The sequence below is a fragment of the Leucopleurus acutus genome (assembly GCF_964270905.1).
Source record: "Leucopleurus acutus genome assembly, chromosome: 10".
NCBI lineage: Eukaryota > Metazoa > Chordata > Mammalia > Artiodactyla > Delphinidae > Leucopleurus > Leucopleurus acutus.
The window spans coordinates 76,522,963-76,541,287 of NC_139153.1; the positions used below are offsets into that span (position 1 = coordinate 76,522,963).

The window sequence follows — 18,325 nt, forward strand, 5'->3', positions numbered from 1 at the left end:
ACCTCTAAGATTTCAGTGTCCTCATCAGTAAAACGAAAATACCACCTCTTATCTCATAGGCTAGGTAAGGAGATGTACGGGGTCAAGTATTAAACCTGTAAAGCACTTTGGTTCTCCTTCCTCTGTCCCCTCCATTTCTGGACAAGAGTCACTGGGGCAACGAAGCTGACAGGCGGAAGGAGTTCTGCATAGACATCAGTTTTAGCACCAGGACCACAGGCGCTGAACAATGAGGCCGGGCACCAGCATCCTCGCCTCCTGGGTTTTTCAGAACCTCACCAGTATGTGTCCGAAGGGGCACCTCTGCACAAGAGGGGCACCACCCACAGAAAGGCACATGTGAGAGGTCAACACTGCCCCCCGCCACACACAGGGCATCATAACAGGACTCGGGGGATTCTTCCGAATGAGCGGACTCTGCCCAGCTCTGCTGTGAGGGAGCTCAAGGAAAAGGCACGAGGTGAGCAGTTGGGTTATTGTGGAAGACACGGCATTTTCCCATGCGTTATAAAACCCTGAATCAGATATAATCTGGGTGACAACCCTCATCGGAGGCTCAATGTCACGTCAGTATGCAAAAAAAGTTCCTCCTCTTTTAATACGAACCTGAATTGACCTTTTCAAGAGAAGGTATTAACGCTCCTTCCTTTTGGAGATAAATATCTGAAATGAGTGCCATCATTAAGAAGCCATGGTGGGGCTTCCCTGGTGGTTGAGAGTCCGCCTGCCGATGCAGGGGACACGGGTTCGTGCCCCGGTCCGGGAGGATCCCACATGCCGCGGAGCGGCTGGGCCCGTGAGCCATGGCCGCTGAGCCTGCATGTCCGGAGCCTGTGCTCCCCAACGGGAGAGGCCACAACAGTGAGAGGCCCGCGTACCGCAAAAAGAAAAAAAAAAAGTCTGGCTTTAGCATGCCATGATGGCCTTCCCTGTACAATGGTCATGTCCGCAGAGATGCCTTTTCTGGCCACCTTCTGCCCGAGCCCCATGTCTGCTTCGATCACCATTATCCCCAGCTACTCCCGGAGCCTAGCACATAACAAAAGTACAATGAGTATCTCTGAATGAATGAATGAGAGCCTTTTTACATCCCTCCCCTCTTGCCTGAACCTCCTCCCCGCCATTTGTTATCCCATTAGCCCCTGTAACTTAAGTCCCTGAAAATGAGAGGGACCAAATGCGCATCCTTGCTGTGTAGCCCTGCCAGGTCTACAGTCTCTATGATGACAAGAAGAAAGGCCCACGTGGGGCTGCCAATGGGGGAAACGTGGGCTTCCTGGCACAGGAACCCAGCCGTTGCGCAATAACCTCTCCCTCTGCTGGCGCCCTCTTCCCATTGAGGGCGGTCCACTGAATCCATGTGAGGGCCCAGAGCTCACGAGGCAAAGAGGTCCCACCATGGCGGAAACCTCCTCCAGAGATAAGCTATCCAGGCCACGGTCTGGCTGGCCTGATAACACAGTAAATGCTCCTAAAAGCAACAACCCCACATGTGCATGGGTTTTCTTTGCAGTAACCAGCATGTCATAGGATGGTTAAAACATGCTCTATCAGGACTTCCCTGGCGGTCCAGAGTTTAAGACTCTACGATTCCATTGTAGGGGGCGTGGGTTCGATCCCTGGTCAAGGAACTAAGATCCCGCGTGGCCAAAAACAAAAGACAAAAAACATACTATATCTAAAGCGATCACTCCCAAAGCATCACACAGGAAACTGCTTCATCCACGCCGGGAACTTGGTTGGCCCCAAGTTAAAAATACTCCTTCCCTATTGAGGTAAAAAGTTGGAGGAACTGTTTAGATTTCATCTGAAACCCCAAAAGTGATTTCCAAAGCTGAATTCATCAGTATCTTGTTGAAGGTTCAATGGGCAATCATTACAAGCTCAGATGAATCTCGGGAACCGCTAAAAGCCACCGTGCAAAGGTCTCGTGGTTAATGGAAGAACTGTTTACCAAGGGCAAACTCTATCAAAGCAGCAGGAATGGAAGATATAAATTTCACTGAGGCTGTGAGGACAAAACTAATAACCTTTTCTTTCATTCCAGTAGGAAAACAAAACAACACGAAATGCCCTCTTCCTCCCTGTCTCAGCCTCTGTATGGAGCTGTTCATTTATTCATATAATGAAAATGTACTGAGCCCTTACTGAGCACCAGACATGATTCTGGGCATCGCGGACGTGGCAGCGAATGAGGCAAAACAAAATCCTTTTTCCTGGTGAAGTCTGCGTTCTGTTGGGGAACACGGGGAGTAATAAAATATTCCATACGTTGCACAGCCAGGTGTGCTAAGGAGTAAAAGACAGCAGGGGAAGGGGACCGAGGGGGCAGGGCTGCAATTTTAAACATGGGGCCTTCTCCCTGATATCTCAAAGAAGGCTCCACTGAGCTAACGTTGGAATCAAGCCCTAATGGAGGTGAGGGACCAAGTCCTGCGGAGGGAACCGCAGGTAGAAAGGGAGGATGGGTGCTGGCATGTACAAAGAGGGCAGGAAGACCAGTGTGGCTGCAACAGTTGAGTGATGGAGAGTGTGGTGGGCGTCAGAGGCTAGATACGAATGGCCAGGAGGGGAGTACAGATTGCACTGGGCTTTCAGGCTGCCGCTCCCCGTGCAGTGAAAAGTCACTGGGGATTTTGACGTTTCAAGGACAGGACTGCCGCGATGTGACTTACATGGAACAGGATCACTCTGGCCGTTGTGAAAAGAATAAACTAAAAGGGGCACAGGCAGAAGTGGAGCAACCAGTTCAGAGGCCATGGCAATGATCCAGGAGGGAGGTGACAGTGCCTTGGGGCCAGGGTGGTGGCTGTGGAAATGAGGGCAAATGGTGGCCTTCTGCATCTATTTTGAAGGTAGTGCTGATTGGATTGGCTAATGGCTTGAATATGGGGTGAGAAAGCAGGAAAGGAGTGAAGGATGATGCTAAGGTTTTGCTCCGAGCAGCAGGAAGACCAGAGGGGCCATTTTCTGCGCTGGGCAATGGATGTGAACAGCACGGTTCGGGATTCAGCCTTTCACATCTTAAGTGGGAGGTGCCTCTCGGACATCTGGGTCCATCAGGCAGGTGGGAGGCTATCTGTATGTTGAGTTCGGGTACAAGATCCAGGCTGGGTAGATGCACTTGGGAATTAGCAGAAGATAGATGGCATTTAAAGCCAAGGGTCACCCAGGGAAGGGGTGTGTGAGGGTAGAAAAGAGGGTTGAGTCCTGAGCCCCGGGGATCTCCATTATTCAGAGGTGGGGTCCAAGAGGAGGAAATAGCCAAGGAGCTGGAGAAGGAACAGCCAGAGAGGTGGGAGGAGAGCAAGAGAGGGTGGAGTCCAGGAAGCCAAAGGAAGGAAGTGTTTCAGGAAGAAGGGAACCAAGGGACCCAGTAGGCCGTAGAGGAAAACTCAGAACCGAACAATGCAGTGAGAATCGTGCTGTCAGACTACGTGGAAAAGAGGCCAGATTGGGGCTAAAACATTGCTACCATATTTTAGAGGTGCTAAAACATCTAAATGCACTTTTTAAAAACTGAAATATAGTTGATTTACAGTGTTCCAGATATAGAGCAAAGTGATTCAGATATAGATAGATAGATAGATAGGTATTCTTTTTCAGATTCTTTTCCCTTATAGGTTATTACAAGATATTGAATATAGTTCCCTGTGCTATACAGTAGTAGGTCCTTGTTGGTTATCTATTTTATATACAGTAGTATGTACCTGTTAATCCCAAATTCCCAGTTTATCCCTCCCCCACTCCTTCCCCCTTTGGTAACCACAAATTTCTTCTCCAAATGTGTGAGTCTAATTCTGTTTTGTAGATAAGTTCATTTGTATCAGCGTTTTAGATGCCACGTATAAGTGATATATATGTTTTTAACCAATGCCTTTCCGTAGCTTGGTTGCAGTGTGCTTTTTTCCTTAGTGGTGTATAAAATAATGGTGCGTCTTAGATTTGACGAAATATAGTGAGAACTATTATTTTTTTAATTTATAAACTTGAACTCGCCTAATTTTTACAATCTGACATACCATCAACAACCTAATACGTCAAATTCTGTTCATACGCTGCAAGGGTAACGACCAATTACTCGTGAAGAACAATCAACAGAATTAGAGAAATTCCTCCTTCTCTGCAAAATCTGCTTACATAATACCTGACCAGGTTGATTCAAGGACACTCATTTGTAAGGATTTTCTTTTCTACTTGTATTTTAGCCCTACGTGGGGAAAATGCTTATGTGTTTTTCAGTATCCCAAACAGCTTAAATTCAAAAGCTGTTCGATAAATTAGAGAAAAAAAATATACATTTAAAACATAAACACCTATCCTCTAAAGCCTAGAGGAAGAAGCCATTGGTGGGTGGGCCTGGGGAGGACAACAGCCTTCCAAGGGCAAAGGCCACACCTTTCTTTTTTTTTTTTTTTTTTTAGTGCTTTAATTTTTTTACATCTTTATTGGAGTATAATTGCTTTACAATGGTGTGTTAGTTTCTGTTTTATAACAAAGTGAATCAGTTATACATATACATATGTTCCCATATCTCTTCCCTCTTGCATCTCCCTCCCACCCTCCCTATCCCACCCCTCTAGGTGGTCACAAAGCACCGAGCTGATCTCCCTGTGCTATGCGGCTGCTTCTCACTAGCTATCTACCTTACGTTTGGTAGTGTATATATGCCCATGCCTCTCTCTCGCTTTGTCACAGCTTACCCTTCCCCCTCCCCATATCCTCAAGTCCATTCTCTAGTAGGTCTGTGTCTTTATTCCTGTCTTACCCCTAGGTTCTTCGTGACTTTTTTTTTCTTAAATTCCATATATATGTGTTAGCATACGGTATTTGTCTTTCTCTTTCTGACTTACTTCACTCTGTATGACAGACTCTAGACTCTGTGCACGAGATAATGCTTTTGAGGCTGTCGCAATAAGAGGCTTTTCTACTGCAGTGGTTGTGTGTGCTTTATAATTCTCAAACATCTTAGAGGTTCAACCGAAAGGTGCCGTCGGCTGGAAGTAGCATTACCGGAAGCAAAGGTGGCAAAGACCGGGGTTGGGGAGCGCGGGATGGAGAACAGCCCGCCTGTTCCTGCCTGCTCCCAGAAAATGACTGCGGCCCTGGGGGCAGAGCAAGGGCACAGCAACCTCTTAAATGGAATAATCTGCTCCCTTCAGCCCGGCTTCCCGGTGTTTACACTTCAAGTCTACTTCCCGTAGGAAATTTGGGCTGACAGACAGGATGACTGTCTAGAATTTGGAGTCCAGGAGCCTTTTGGCAAAGGGAGGAGGGTTTCTTTCGTTGCAGCTGCTGCTGTCTGGGGCTGAGAAAACTACCACCAAGTTCAACAGATGTGAGTTCCAATTAGCACGACTCCATCACCTCTGACTTATCTGAAACAGCCTTTATGTTTTCAAACAGCCCTCAGAGCCTTCAGCCATTGGGTATCTGGCTTTAGAATTTTTCCATTTCAAGCAATCCAAGAAAACAGTGAAAAGTAGGAAATCGGGGTGACTTCTATGGAGGAAAACTCATTATTGGTGACAATTTTTCAGTTGTTTTATTTCAGAACAAGCTGGGTTTTACTAAGGGAAATAAATTTTTCTTGATTGAGCACAATTTAAAAAAAATCAACCATAGAAACTAGAAATTTCTAACATTGGAAAAATTAAAATCCAGATTCCAAGAACCAGAAAAATAAATCCAGATTCTAAGAATCAAGGGGCAGTGTCCAGAGTCAGATCAGTGCCTGGGTTTAAAGCCGAGCACTGCCCTTTTGTAGCTGTGCGACCTCGGGCAAGTGATTCTCTGTACCTGAGTTTTCCCACCTGTAAAATGGCAATGATAGTGGCCTACCTCATATGGTTAAGAAAATTAAGTTAATATTTATAAAAAATGCTTAGAACAGGATATGGCATTCAGTAAGCACGATACAAGTCTTTGTTAAAGAAAAGCAGACAATGAAAACTTAATGGTAGCAGAAACGTTTCTTATAAGGTTAGAAAATTATATTAGTAGGTCACGGTTTATTCCATCTTTTGCACCCCAAAATCACCTCAAGATCTTGCCTATGTGGGTGGTAGCAAACACTCCCTAATCTCACTTTAGAAAAATGTAAAGTGGAAAAGTACTTATTATTGAATTCCTAATGCACTTCATTCGTTCTTCATTTCTCAACACTGCTTATAGTGGTTTTAATAATTCAGGCAAAATGTTATGTCATTCCTGAAACCTGACTGAAGAGTATATTGATGTTGTTCCAATGCATCCAAGGCACAGATGTCAGTTACTCAGCATCTGTCCCTAACCAACCCCTGCAACTTCGGGGAAATATTTATAAGAGACACACAATCACAATTCCGCTCTTACAATTCCATGGCATCTTCCTGCTTCCCCTCGAAAGAGGATGAGGTCTGCAGAGCTGCAAAACTGAGGGATGGTTTTCCTTCAAAAGCCCCAAGAAAAACCGCTTCTCCCACACGGGGCCAATCCTAAAGAAGGAAGCAGTTTTTCTCAGCCTATTGCTGGGATTTGTAAGGAACCAGAATTCTGGGAGGAAAGGAAGCATTTATTCTCAGCCTATTGTTGGGATTTGTAGGGCCCCAGAACTGAGAACATGGTCGTTACTGAGTAAAACCTAAAGACCACAGAGATGGGAGGGGATGTGTATCTGCTTGTTTGCTGGGTAAGGCAGGATGATGTCCTGTTTTGCTTTGCTTGAGCAGTGAGTTGTGGATGGGGGAAAGGATGGAAGAAATAAAAAGTATATTACCAGAAACTCAAGCTCTAAAATAGAGCTCAGTGCCAGGACAATATCTGAACCTTTTAAGTATGTGCACTAAGCCAATCCTGTCCTGTTCCTTAAGCAGCATTGTTTTCCCTAAGAACAGTCTTTAGGTACAGATTGGGACGTCAAAGTTATGCAAAAACATGGATGGACCTAGAGGTGCTCATACTAAGTGAAGCAAGTCACACAGAGAAAGACAAATACCATCTAATATCACTTATATGTGAAATCTAAAAAAATGATACAAATGAACTGATGAACTTATTTATGAAACAGAAAACAAAGTTATGGTTACCGAAGGGGAAAGGGTGAGGGAGGGATAAATTAGGAGTTTGGGTTTAACAGATACAGACTACTATAGGACCTAATGTATAGCACAGAGAACTATATTCAATACCTTATAATAACCTATAATGGAAAAGAATCTAAGAAAGAATATAGATAGATAGGTAGATAGATAGATAGATATAACCGAATCACTTTGCTGTACCAGAAACTAACAAAACATTGTAAATCAACTATACTCCAATTTAAATTTTTTTTTAATTTAAAAATTTTAAAAAAAGAAATAGCATCTTAGTATCTCGTTCTACAGAATGAGCCCTTTGCCTTTTGCTGCTGCTGCAGGTACAAAACGGTCTGCTTGAGAAAACATCCACCAGCTACCTTCACAATCCCTTTTGCGTCCACTGAAAGGAGACGCTGTCTTTATATAACACGTGCTTTAAGAAACTACACAGGGAAGGATTACTGTCCTGTCAAATGCTTCCGATCTCCCTAAGATCCAGGACTATGAATGTGCCCATCAGGAACTAAGTGCAGTTTAAACAAGGTAAGTCCAATTCCTTTGTCTCTCACCCTTTTTTCCCCTCATTTTTCTTCATAGCCTGAAGTCTGAAAGAAAAAGGGAATGTGACTGAAGAGAGACATTGTCCGTTTTTTGCTCCCTTTCTCACTATCCAGAACCTCCTCCACAAGTATTTCAGGGCAATTTCCACGCCTCATCTGCTTTCCAAACTTCCCCTCAAAATCCCAAGGGCAACGGGGCTGCTGGGAACCCAACTTCATACTCATCACAAATAGTTACAGGTCACAAATAGGAAGAGAGACAAGTGGAGAAGGCAGAAGGGAGGAGAGGAACAAAGGAAGGAAAGTCAATAGCAAGGACCCATATTAGAAACGGCACCAAGAGAACGGCACTGGCTCCCGTTCTCAAGCCATCTCTGTCCTTAACTGGGACAGGACCACACTGTTCTGTATGATCCATAATCCTAACGAAGTGAATGAGGTGACTGTTTTAAGATCACTTGAGACTTTCTCAGTGCAATGGACGGCCAGTGCGTACACGCTAAGTGTCACTCTCCTTACTTTGGTGCTTTTTGTTTCCAAAGCGATCAGACAAAAAAAATATTGTTTTTCGTGTAACTTCCCAAATAACATGAACCCACATTAATCTTTAAGTTGAACAATTTGGACCCCCACTTGCCCCATTATGCTTGGGTTATGTTATCAAAAGTACTAAAATTTTTAAAAACGACAAAAAGGGACTTCTCTGGTGGCACAATGGTTAGGAGCCTTCCTGCCAATGCAGGGGACATGGGTTCGAGCCCTGGTCCGGGAAGATCTCACATGCCTCAGAGCAACTAAGCCTGTGTGTCACAACTACTGAGCCTGTGCTCTAGAGCCTGCAAGCCACAACTACAGAGCCCATGGGTCACAACTACTGAAGCCCACACGCCTACAGCCCGTGCTTCCAACAAGAGAAGCCACTGCAATGAGAAACCCGCGCACTGCAACCAAGAGTAGCCCCTGCTCGCCGCAACTAGAGAAAGCCCACGCGCAGCAACAAAGACCCAACGTAGCCAAAAAGAAAAAGACAAAAACATGGCACATTAAGCATTAACAATAGACTTACATCTTGATGATACTTGGACCTAGTAATAAACTCTTAAATAAATTCTGAATGGACATTCAATTCCTGCTGCTGAAAAGGACATATTATAGGAAACCACAGTACAGTCCCAATCTACCAACAGAAAATTGCTATGACTCCAGAAAGAAAGGAAACATACAAAATGCCACAGCCCCTCAGTCTCCCATCCTCCTGGCCACATAAGGTCTCGTCATGTGTTTCCAACACTAGGATTCCATGGAAGTAGGGAGGCAGTTTCGTGGAGTTCAACTTTAAAACCGTAAACCCACGGAAGGCAGAGAAGGATGAGTGGAACCAAAAGAGGCTCTTGTTGGTGAGAAAGATGGGAACCACTGGGCTGGCTTCACAGTGCTGGGGGTCTACAAGGCATTCAGGAGCACGGCACCATCTGCTTAAGGCGGGTAAGGGTTAAGTGAGGTCCTACACGACCTCTTATACAGAATACACGGGACTAGGCGATTTTATCCCCACCCTCATCCTCTTGAACAATTCAGTGTGAAATGGACAAGGACCAGAAAACGATCTTATTATACAGGATTATCTGCTGCCCAGAACTCACTGCAATCAGATCAACACGGTATTGTTTCCAGAGGCCTCTCTGAGCACCTGGAATGGTTTTTCTGAAACAGAACCTCTCTTTGTTATGGGATTTTACCTGGGTGTACCTTTGAGAACAGCAATTTGGAAACAGACCTTCCTTAAAAAAACACCTTAAACATAAACTTCCCAATGCAAAATCCCGGGGAAAAAGGTTCAACTACTGGAAGAGACAATAACATCTGAGCGAGACAACTTGTGATTTAGTTGGGAAAGTGTATTGCTGAAATACTGCTTTCTTGGAAGGTAGGCTCAGGTTTTGTTCAATTTAGCACTTCCATTCCTTCTACAAAATAGGATTGCTTCAAGGACACAGACATAGTAGTTGACAAGGTTACAGTGGCCATAAGAATGCCTAAGATCATGGTATTAAATTGCTTTCTGCTGCCGGACCAGATTTACTTCTACAACTCCCCGTGTTCTCAAGAATTCTGAAAACTGCACTGCAAGAGAGTTTAGAACTATAGCTGACCATAATCTAATCTATAGATCCAGCTACTAAAGCAATGGAGTCGTTTCTTTAATAAAGTGAGGGCTTCCCTGGTGGCGCAGTGGTTAAGAATCCGCCTGCCAATGCAGGGGACACGGGTTCGATCCCTGGTCCGGGAAGATCCCACATGCCCTGAGGCACCTAAGCCCGTGCGCACCACAGCTACTGAGCCTGTGGTCTAGAGCCCTCAAGCCACAACTACTGAGCCCGCGTGCTGCAAATACTAAAGCCCGTGTGCCTGGAGCCCGTGCTCTGCAACAGGAGAAGACACCACAGTGAGAAGCCGCACACCGCAACAAAGAGTAGCCCTGGCTCGCCACAACTAGAGAAAGCCTGCGTGCAGCCACGAAGACTCACGCAGCCAAAAATAAAATAAATAAATAAGTTATTAAAAAATAAAATGAATAATGAGAGGAGAGTTCCAAATATTTACATAATTAAGCACAATGTGAACACTGTTTTCTGCTAATTAGATATATTAGAACAAGTGTTCTGCCTGGCCACCTTAAAGGACAATTTAATGAAATATAGGATCCTAGGCAGGACCCTATACCAGAGGAAAAAGTATGCTGTTTATCAAGGGCCTTACTGGGTCAACTGATAACTACGGAATATGGACAGCAAACTAAAATATTGCATCCATGTTACATTTACTGAAGCTGAAAACTGTGCTGGTTTTTTAAGAGAATATCCTTATTGTTAGGAAATACATACTGAAGAATCTAGGCATAAATGGTCATAAAATGGTTGAGAAAAATTATTTTATGTCTGTATATAGGTGCATATACATGCTATATATTGTGTACTATGGAATATTATATAACATTATATATAACATAGATTATTCTACATGGCACATTTTATAATATAAAATTTATATTTTTATAGAAAGAGAGCAAATGATAATGCAAAAGGGCGAAATGTTAACAATAGGTCAATCTGGGCACAGGTATATAGATATTCTTTGTACTACTTTGGTCATTTTTCCATACGTTTGAGATTATATCCAAATAAAAATTTTTTATTAAAAAGGAGGAAGAATTGGAGCCTCCCTTGCCCAGATGGTTGCCTGCAAAGGGTTGTTTTATTCAAGTCTGTATAGGCTCATCCCAAGTCGGAGGCTCACCCCAGTCTGACTTTCACTTGGTTTGATCATTCATATAAATTAGCAAAAAGAAGCAAAATGAGTTGTTCTTTTAAACTTTCTCTACATTTCTGATTACAAAAGTAGCATGTACTTATCATAGAAAATTTGGGGAAAAGACAGAAAACTAATAAAGAAGGAAAAAAATCCACATAAATCTCACCAAACTGGAAGAAACATCGTCATTAGTCCCAAATTTTAAGAGAACTAGGATAATATTCTATAAAGTGTGTAGTGCGGAGCTTTTTTTTTCCTATTCTTTAACCTAATATAAACATTTTCCTATGTCATGGGTAAAAAGTAAAAAACTTCATAATAAAATCTTCAGTGTCAACATAATATTCTACTATATAGATATGCCATAATTTACATAGCCATTTCCCAGTTTTTATTTATTATAAATAATGCTGAATTAAAAGTTCAAGATCTTTCTACCAAACGTAAGGTAGATAGCTAGTGGGAAGCAGCCGCATAGCACAGGGAGATCAGCTCGGTGCTTTGTGACCGCCTGGAGGGGTGGGATAGGGAGGGTGGGAGGGAGGGAGACGCAAGCGGGAAGAGATATGGGAATATATGTATATATATAACTGATTCATTTTGTTGTGAAGCTGAAACTAACATACCATTGTAAAGCAATTATACTCCAATAAAGATGTTAAAAAAAAAACTAAAAAAAAAAAAAAAGTTCAAGATCTTTGTGCTTAAATTTTTTTTAAAATATTTCTGGTTTATATCTTTATGATAGATTCACAAAAATAGAATTGCTGGGTCAAAGAGTATAAACATTTTTAAGACTCAATACAAAAGGCCAAACCACCTTTTAGGAAGTTAAGCTTACCCCTTTACCTTTTTGTTTGTTTGTTTGTTTTGCGGTACGTGGGCCTCTCACTGCTGTGGCCTCTCCCGTTACGGAGCACAGGCTCCGGACGCGCAGGCTCAGCGGCCATGGCTCACGGGCCCAGCCGCTCCGCGGCATGTGGGATCTTCCCGGACCAGGGCACGAACCCGCGTCCCCTGCATCGGCAGGCGGACTCTCAACCACTGTGCAACCAGGGAAGCCCACCCCTTTATCTTTAAGGAAAACGATCCCAAATGGGATTATCAAAACTTTGAGCTGAAATATCATTTAATATTAAAGAAACGGAAGTTACTGCCACAGTCTGAAAACTGTAGTCTTCAGATCACACTTAGCTGCTAGGACAAGTTCTATAAGCTATTTTTTGCCCTCAAAAGCGGAAGAAATGAAATATTCCAGCCTATATCCGCACACACTGACAACTAGGAAAAAGATACAGGGCCCAGCCTCAGATGATAACCGATATACTAAGCTTTGAGTATCTAAAACCCAAAAGACCTTTCGATCTTCCTGATAGAAATGCGATCCTAAAAATATAAGGGGGAAAAAGTACATGTGAGAAAAGTGATAGGAACCTAAAAGCAAGGTTCAAATTCAACAAGGCAAATTTAAGACAAGTTGTTTTTTTTCTCCCTCAATTTTCTGAGCAGTCCCCTGTGAAGAAGCAAGGGCTCCAAAGTCAGGAGACATGGATTCAGTCCCATCTGTCCCGAACAAAAGACTCCCCTGGGTCAACGCAGCCAAACCTCTCTGAACTTGATTCCCTCACTTGTTAAATGATGAGGTTGAACAAAGTCCCTAAAGGTCACTCTCACGTCTCTGATGCCAAAACACTGTCCTCTAAATGTGCCATGGGGACAGGTGACAGAGGAGTTATTCTCTCTGAACGTTATTATGTCGAAGGCTGACCACCTCCTTTTTCGTAACACGACTGAGATCAAACAGCACTTGGTATTCAAAGGAGATTCCAGAAACGTTGCATTTCCCATTCCTTCCGCCCACAGGGACTAGGGAGGGAGAGGCGGGGGATCTGGAAGCAAGGGGGAAAGGTGGGAGGCTTACCGTGGCCATTGCAGTAGTAGACCCACTTCTCCCGGTTCTGGGTGGGGGTCATGGATTTCTTGAGCCCCGCCTTTTCCACAATGGTGCTGGGATCCTGCCGGGGCCCCTTCTTCAGAGTCCTCGAGCTTTTCCGGATACTGCACACCACGATCACCACAAGCACCAGCAGCAGGAAAAGCACGATCATCCAAGGCAGATGCTCATTGATGTCAAAGTGCTTGTGTGGGTTCTGCCTGGGATGGCCCCTCTTGAGGCCTTTGATGGGCGTGCTGGACTTCTCGCCCCCGGTGGCCTCCATGGACGGCAGCAGCTTCAGGATGTGTCTGTGGTGGGGGCCTTGCTGGTGGTTGACTACCTGGAGGTTTGGGAGGGTCTTGTTCGTACCTTCCTCTCCCTTCGCTGAGCTTGTGTTCTCAGGGACTGTCCCTTCCTGGATGCCACTCGGCACCTTTGGTCTAACAGAGGCAGAAGAGTTGGATTCTGTTGAGTTCACGCCTAGAAAAAAGAGTAAGGAGGGGGGAAGAGCTTTTCTATATGTGGGGCTCTATATATTCCCTCCTCTTCCTAGACATCTCCAAACCAGGCCAGATAATCCAAGAAAAGACGACCTTCGGAGCTTAAGAATAAACGGCATTGTACATTTTCGTAAAGACCCTGACAGCACCTTTATGGAGAAGGTGAAAACTCAGCTTAACAGCTAAACTCACTTCCTCATGTCAAAACCAAGGGCATCCTCAGGGATCCAGTGTCTGAGCTTCACAGCAGCTTCTCCTGTGCTGCACATACTGAGTCAACCCTTACTTGTTTTGATTATTCAGAAAACTAGTTCCAACTGAATTCCTTTGTCCTTGAGTTTCGTTATTGCTACTCTCCCACCAGTTGGCTATTTCACGGTGCAGTGGTAAAATGAAGAATATGACTAAAATAAAGAAAAGAGCTCGAACTCCAATCTAAGTCTGACGAGTGAAAGGTTCGGTGAGACAGGTCAGTGAGTAAGATCAGGCAGGACTTGCTTAGTATGGGCTGGTGATAAGAGGAACAAGATTTGGGCAGGCAGCTCAGTGGACTGCTTTCAGAGAAGCTTCCACAAGCATTCTCTATTAAGGAGTGAAAGCCTGGGAATTTGAGTCCCAAGAGACAGGACCTGGCCTGAATCAACCCCTGAGGAAACCTGGGCAGGTCATGGGATCTCTCTGAGGTTGTTTCTTCATTTCAACTGGCGGTTGTGAGAAGGCCCTCCTTATGGAGTCATCAGGAAGGTCAAACGTAACCACACGTGAGAGTCTGCTGGAAAGCACAGCTCACACTGGCTGTCATCTCATGAAAATTAAATTTAATCAAAAAGGACATGAAAATAAAAACAATGTTATTCTTGCCTGAGGTTCAAAATGAGTTCTGAGGAAAACTGGGATACACTTAATGGAGGACATAAAGTCCTTTGAAAAAAAGAAATTCTTTTCTAGATGTGAACGCTAGTTACCTTCAGTGTGACACGGATGTGCTTGTTTCCTGAAGCTTCTGCCTTACTGTCCTTTTTCTGGCCCACCTCAGATCCAACATTCATCCCTCCCTTCCAGATGTCATGGTATTTTTCTCCCCTTCTCCTTCTGACCTTCAGGCTGTGTCTCCCCAGGATTGACTGGGTGTTGGAAAACCTTTAATCTAGAAGGGACCTTAAAACAGCTAAATCACTCATTTATGGTGTCATACGATTGACAAGTTTGCAACCAAGGCCTGGAGAAGTTCAGTGACTTCCACAAGGCCACGCGCTGACCTCGTTTCTCTCAGTTTTTATTTTCTAGCTTGATGTCACCTAGTTCTCAGACACTTGCTCCCCCCAATAGATAACTTCTGAGTCTCAATGTTTCTAACAGGTCCAAAGAAGCTAGACTTTAAATAGCCACAAAACGCAAGCCCTTTCTTCAAGGGGTGACTTTGGAATAGACCAGATGGAGAAAATATCCTGGGTCCAAGCCCATTCTCGGTACCTCCACGGGGCACAAAGCCTTCCTCACATACATAACTCATGAGGTTAAGTTACCTTTGGGAACATAAGTGGAGGAAGGGACTTCGTGGGCTTCCACGTGCTCAGGGCGGGAAAGGCTGATGGTGCCAGGGGAAGGAGGGGTGGTGCTGGAGAGGGGCGGGAGCGTGCCACAGACGTTGTCTGCCTCCTTGGTCCCCAGCCTGATCACCACCAGGTTCTGACTCAGACAGTCTGTGTACGCTCTGCATCTCATCACACTGGAAGGCACATCAGAGAAGGTCCCCCGAGCACACTGCTTACACCGCACGTCCTCCGTCTCCGTCCCCTTCTTCCGCACCCCCCAACCCACAGGGCACACCGTGTGGGGGACGCAGGTAGCATTTGACTGGAACATGCCAGGTGGGCAAGTGCATTCTCGGTCAGTCAAGGCAGCACAAGGTAATTTCTCAATCATCGGCCGGGGGCACGGCTGACTACACTCGTGGCATTTCTCAATGCCGTTCTCGTGTCTGGTAAAGGTCCCCGTGGGGCAGCTGCTGCAGACACGCAGGCTTGTGTTGGTACAGTGCTCAGACACATAGGTTCCTGCCGGACACTTGTCGCAGGTAAGCACCTGGCCGGTGACACGGTCGACATGGTGGTATTTGCCAACGAGACTTGGGGCCTTCTGTTCCGGCTGAGCCCTGGTGGTACTGAGGAATCCAAGCTGAAAGAAGGAAAAAGCAGGTGGGGGGACAAAAACCAAGAAGGTGTTACACGGGAAGAGGAGAGAAAGGATGGAAGAATCCCAACCCCACCATCATCATCATTCCCATGAAAGGTCTGACCCGTTCTGTACCCTTTTAACACTGCGGCTGCAACATAACAGAGAGAGAAACAGACTCCAGTTCCGTATGGGGGCCTGATCTCCTGGCTGTGAAGCTTTGGTTTTGGTGCCTGACCTTTGCCTCAGCTTCCTTTTCTTCCATCTGTAAAATGAAGTTGACAGTACCTCTCGAACTGATTGTAAAATCAATGGAGAATATGAATGTGAAAGCACTTTGGGACTCGCATTAAAAACGCTACACGGAAGTCAAAATCCTAATGTAAGAGGAAAATAACTTGCTGAATAGTGTCCTCCTTCTATGACCCAAAGGTTGCGTGGCCATTTCTTGATACCAGGACAAGTCAGCTGAGAAGCAGCGTGGCAAATATTTGAGCTGCTACTTCCCTAGCAGGTGACCCGGCTGGAGTTGACCAATAGACAAAGGTAAATGTTTTTTGTTTGTATTTTGTAAAACAGAGGCAGGCCCTTGGCATTCTTAACGAGCTTTAAATAACAGAATTAATGTTTTTAGATGCACATCCTGTTTGCTGAGCCTCCGAAGGCCACAGTCAACCTGCAGCCGCCTAGGAGCCCAAGCACAAAGCTTGGGGAGGAGGGCAGTCAAGTTCAAAAACAGTATTTAAGGGACTTCCCTGGTGGCACAGGGAAGAATCTGCCTGGCAATGCAGGGGACACAGGTTTGAGCCCTGGTCTGGGAAGATCCCACACGGCGCAGAGCAACTAAGCCCATGTGCCACAACTACTGAGCCTGCGTGCCACAACTACTGAGCTCACGTGCTGCAACTACTGAAGCCCACGCGCCTAGAGCCCGTGCTCTGCAACAAGAAAAGCCACTGCAATGAGAAGCCCATGTACCGCAACAAAGTGCAGCCCGCTTGCCACAACTAGGGAAAGCCCACACGTAGCAACGAAGACCCCATGCAGCCAAAAATAAATAAATTATTAAAAAAAAAAAAACAGTATTTAAGAATGTTCCCTATAAAATGTAAAGACAAATTTAGATGATACCGAAAATCTGATGTGAGGGAAAACACCTGAATCGAGAGACACAGTCACTGAGAAAAGTTCAGGAGAACAAGAGCCAGAAAACCTGAAGCTGGTTCTCCCTGATCAAGATCCTTACTTCTCTCCTTGATACAGAGGCAGGGAAACTAAATCAGAGCTTCAGACAAAGACTCGGGCCTCAAACGCAGCATCAAAATTACCTGAGAAGTTTTTTAAAAATCCACATCCCCAGCCCATCACTTGGTACCATGTGGATCTGCAGTGTGGCCAGGAATCTGTTTTGCTTTGCTTTGGTTTGCTTGTTAAGCTTTCCAAGTGATTCTCATCCCCAACTAAGTTTTAGACCCCCTGAACCACGACGGGCCTCCTGGGGCTCTAATCACCTATGATTCTGAGACAGCTCAGTCCCACGGTCAGAGCCCTTCCCTCTGCCTCTCACCCAACCTGGCACTTTTTACTGTTTTAATATTACTCTTTTTTCATGATTCTTTTTATAACAAAAATAAACATTCTTGTCACAATTTTAATAATTATGAAATAGAGTGAAATGTTTAAGTCTTTGCTCAAATCCACCCATTCCCCAGAGAAACGCACTGTTCATTCTGGTGTGCACCATTCCTGAGCATTTACACATAAAACACACATACATGCTTTCAGCTGGCCAGTTCAGCTACTTTGGGTTTGGGTTTGGTTTACGTATGTAAAGGGGACAGGCCATACCCACTATTCTGTGACTTGCTTTTGTTCACCTTCTAATACTGCATCACCGAAATCTTTCCATGTCTGAATACATAGGTACTTCCTTCTCTATAACGGTCAAGCTCTCTTCAACAGTATGGATACACCTTTGAACATGCGCGTGGTAAAGAATTTAGAGGTATTTCCTACTAAGGACACGTAGACTGCTTCTCCGTCCATGTGTCAGTGTACGCATGTGTCTTTCTATAATCCGTATTCGCCTCCTTCCCTTCCCACACAACACCCCAGTTTCCCTCTTCTTTCCTTCTCATCCCAAACGACAGCTCCAACTATGCTGCCCTCAGTCTTTCGAGAACCCCTTTCTTCAAGGACCAAAGAACTAGGAACCTCTCACTCCTTCCCCTCTTTATTACTACGAATTTACTAGATACGTATTTTCAGCCTACGAGAGCACCAGACCTGAAATACAAAGAATACCTGGGCAAAGATTGAGAGAACGGAGGACTTGTGTTCTTGTCCAGACTCTGCCTTAAGATCAATCGGACCCGGTTTTACATGCTTGTAAAATTATCAGGTTGGACTAGGTTGTACTCAACTCTAACCTCTTCAAGGTGTCTGTGACTGTTTATCAAGTTCCACCTTCTCTATGAAGCCTTTACAACCATTCCTAGACACCCAGATGCCAAGCCGATGAGCAAACTCTTCAACACATTTCCTGTTTCCTCTGTTCATCATGTTGGTGCCTAACAACATATTGCCTTGTAATGTTAGTTGACGGCTTCCTCAGTGTATATACTTATCTTCCCATAATGATTATAAGCAGCTCGAGGCCAGGGTCAACCACGTAGATTGCATTTCCTTCCTTGCTCAACCACCTGTGACGAGGATCATGGAAATGATAAACAAAGGATCCTCTGAGCCCAGGGTCAGCAAGCTACATGCCTCCTGTTCCTG

General features: G+C 44.8%; 1 protein-coding gene across 1 annotated transcript in view; it reads right to left on the minus strand.

Annotated features, from left to right (window-relative positions):
- The window catches only part of TNFRSF21 (TNF receptor superfamily member 21), a 65,028-nt gene that overhangs the window by 30,858 nt on the left and 15,845 nt on the right, over nucleotides 1-18,325 (minus strand). Inside the window, exons 2-3 of the mRNA XM_082847534.1 lie at nucleotides 14,896-15,547; nucleotides 12,855-13,349 (exon numbers count right to left, since the gene is read on the minus strand). Of these exons, the coding sequence (XP_082703660.1) occupies nucleotides 12,855-13,349; nucleotides 14,896-15,547 (1,147 nt within the window). The remainder of the gene's footprint in view (nucleotides 1-12,854; nucleotides 13,350-14,895; nucleotides 15,548-18,325) is intronic.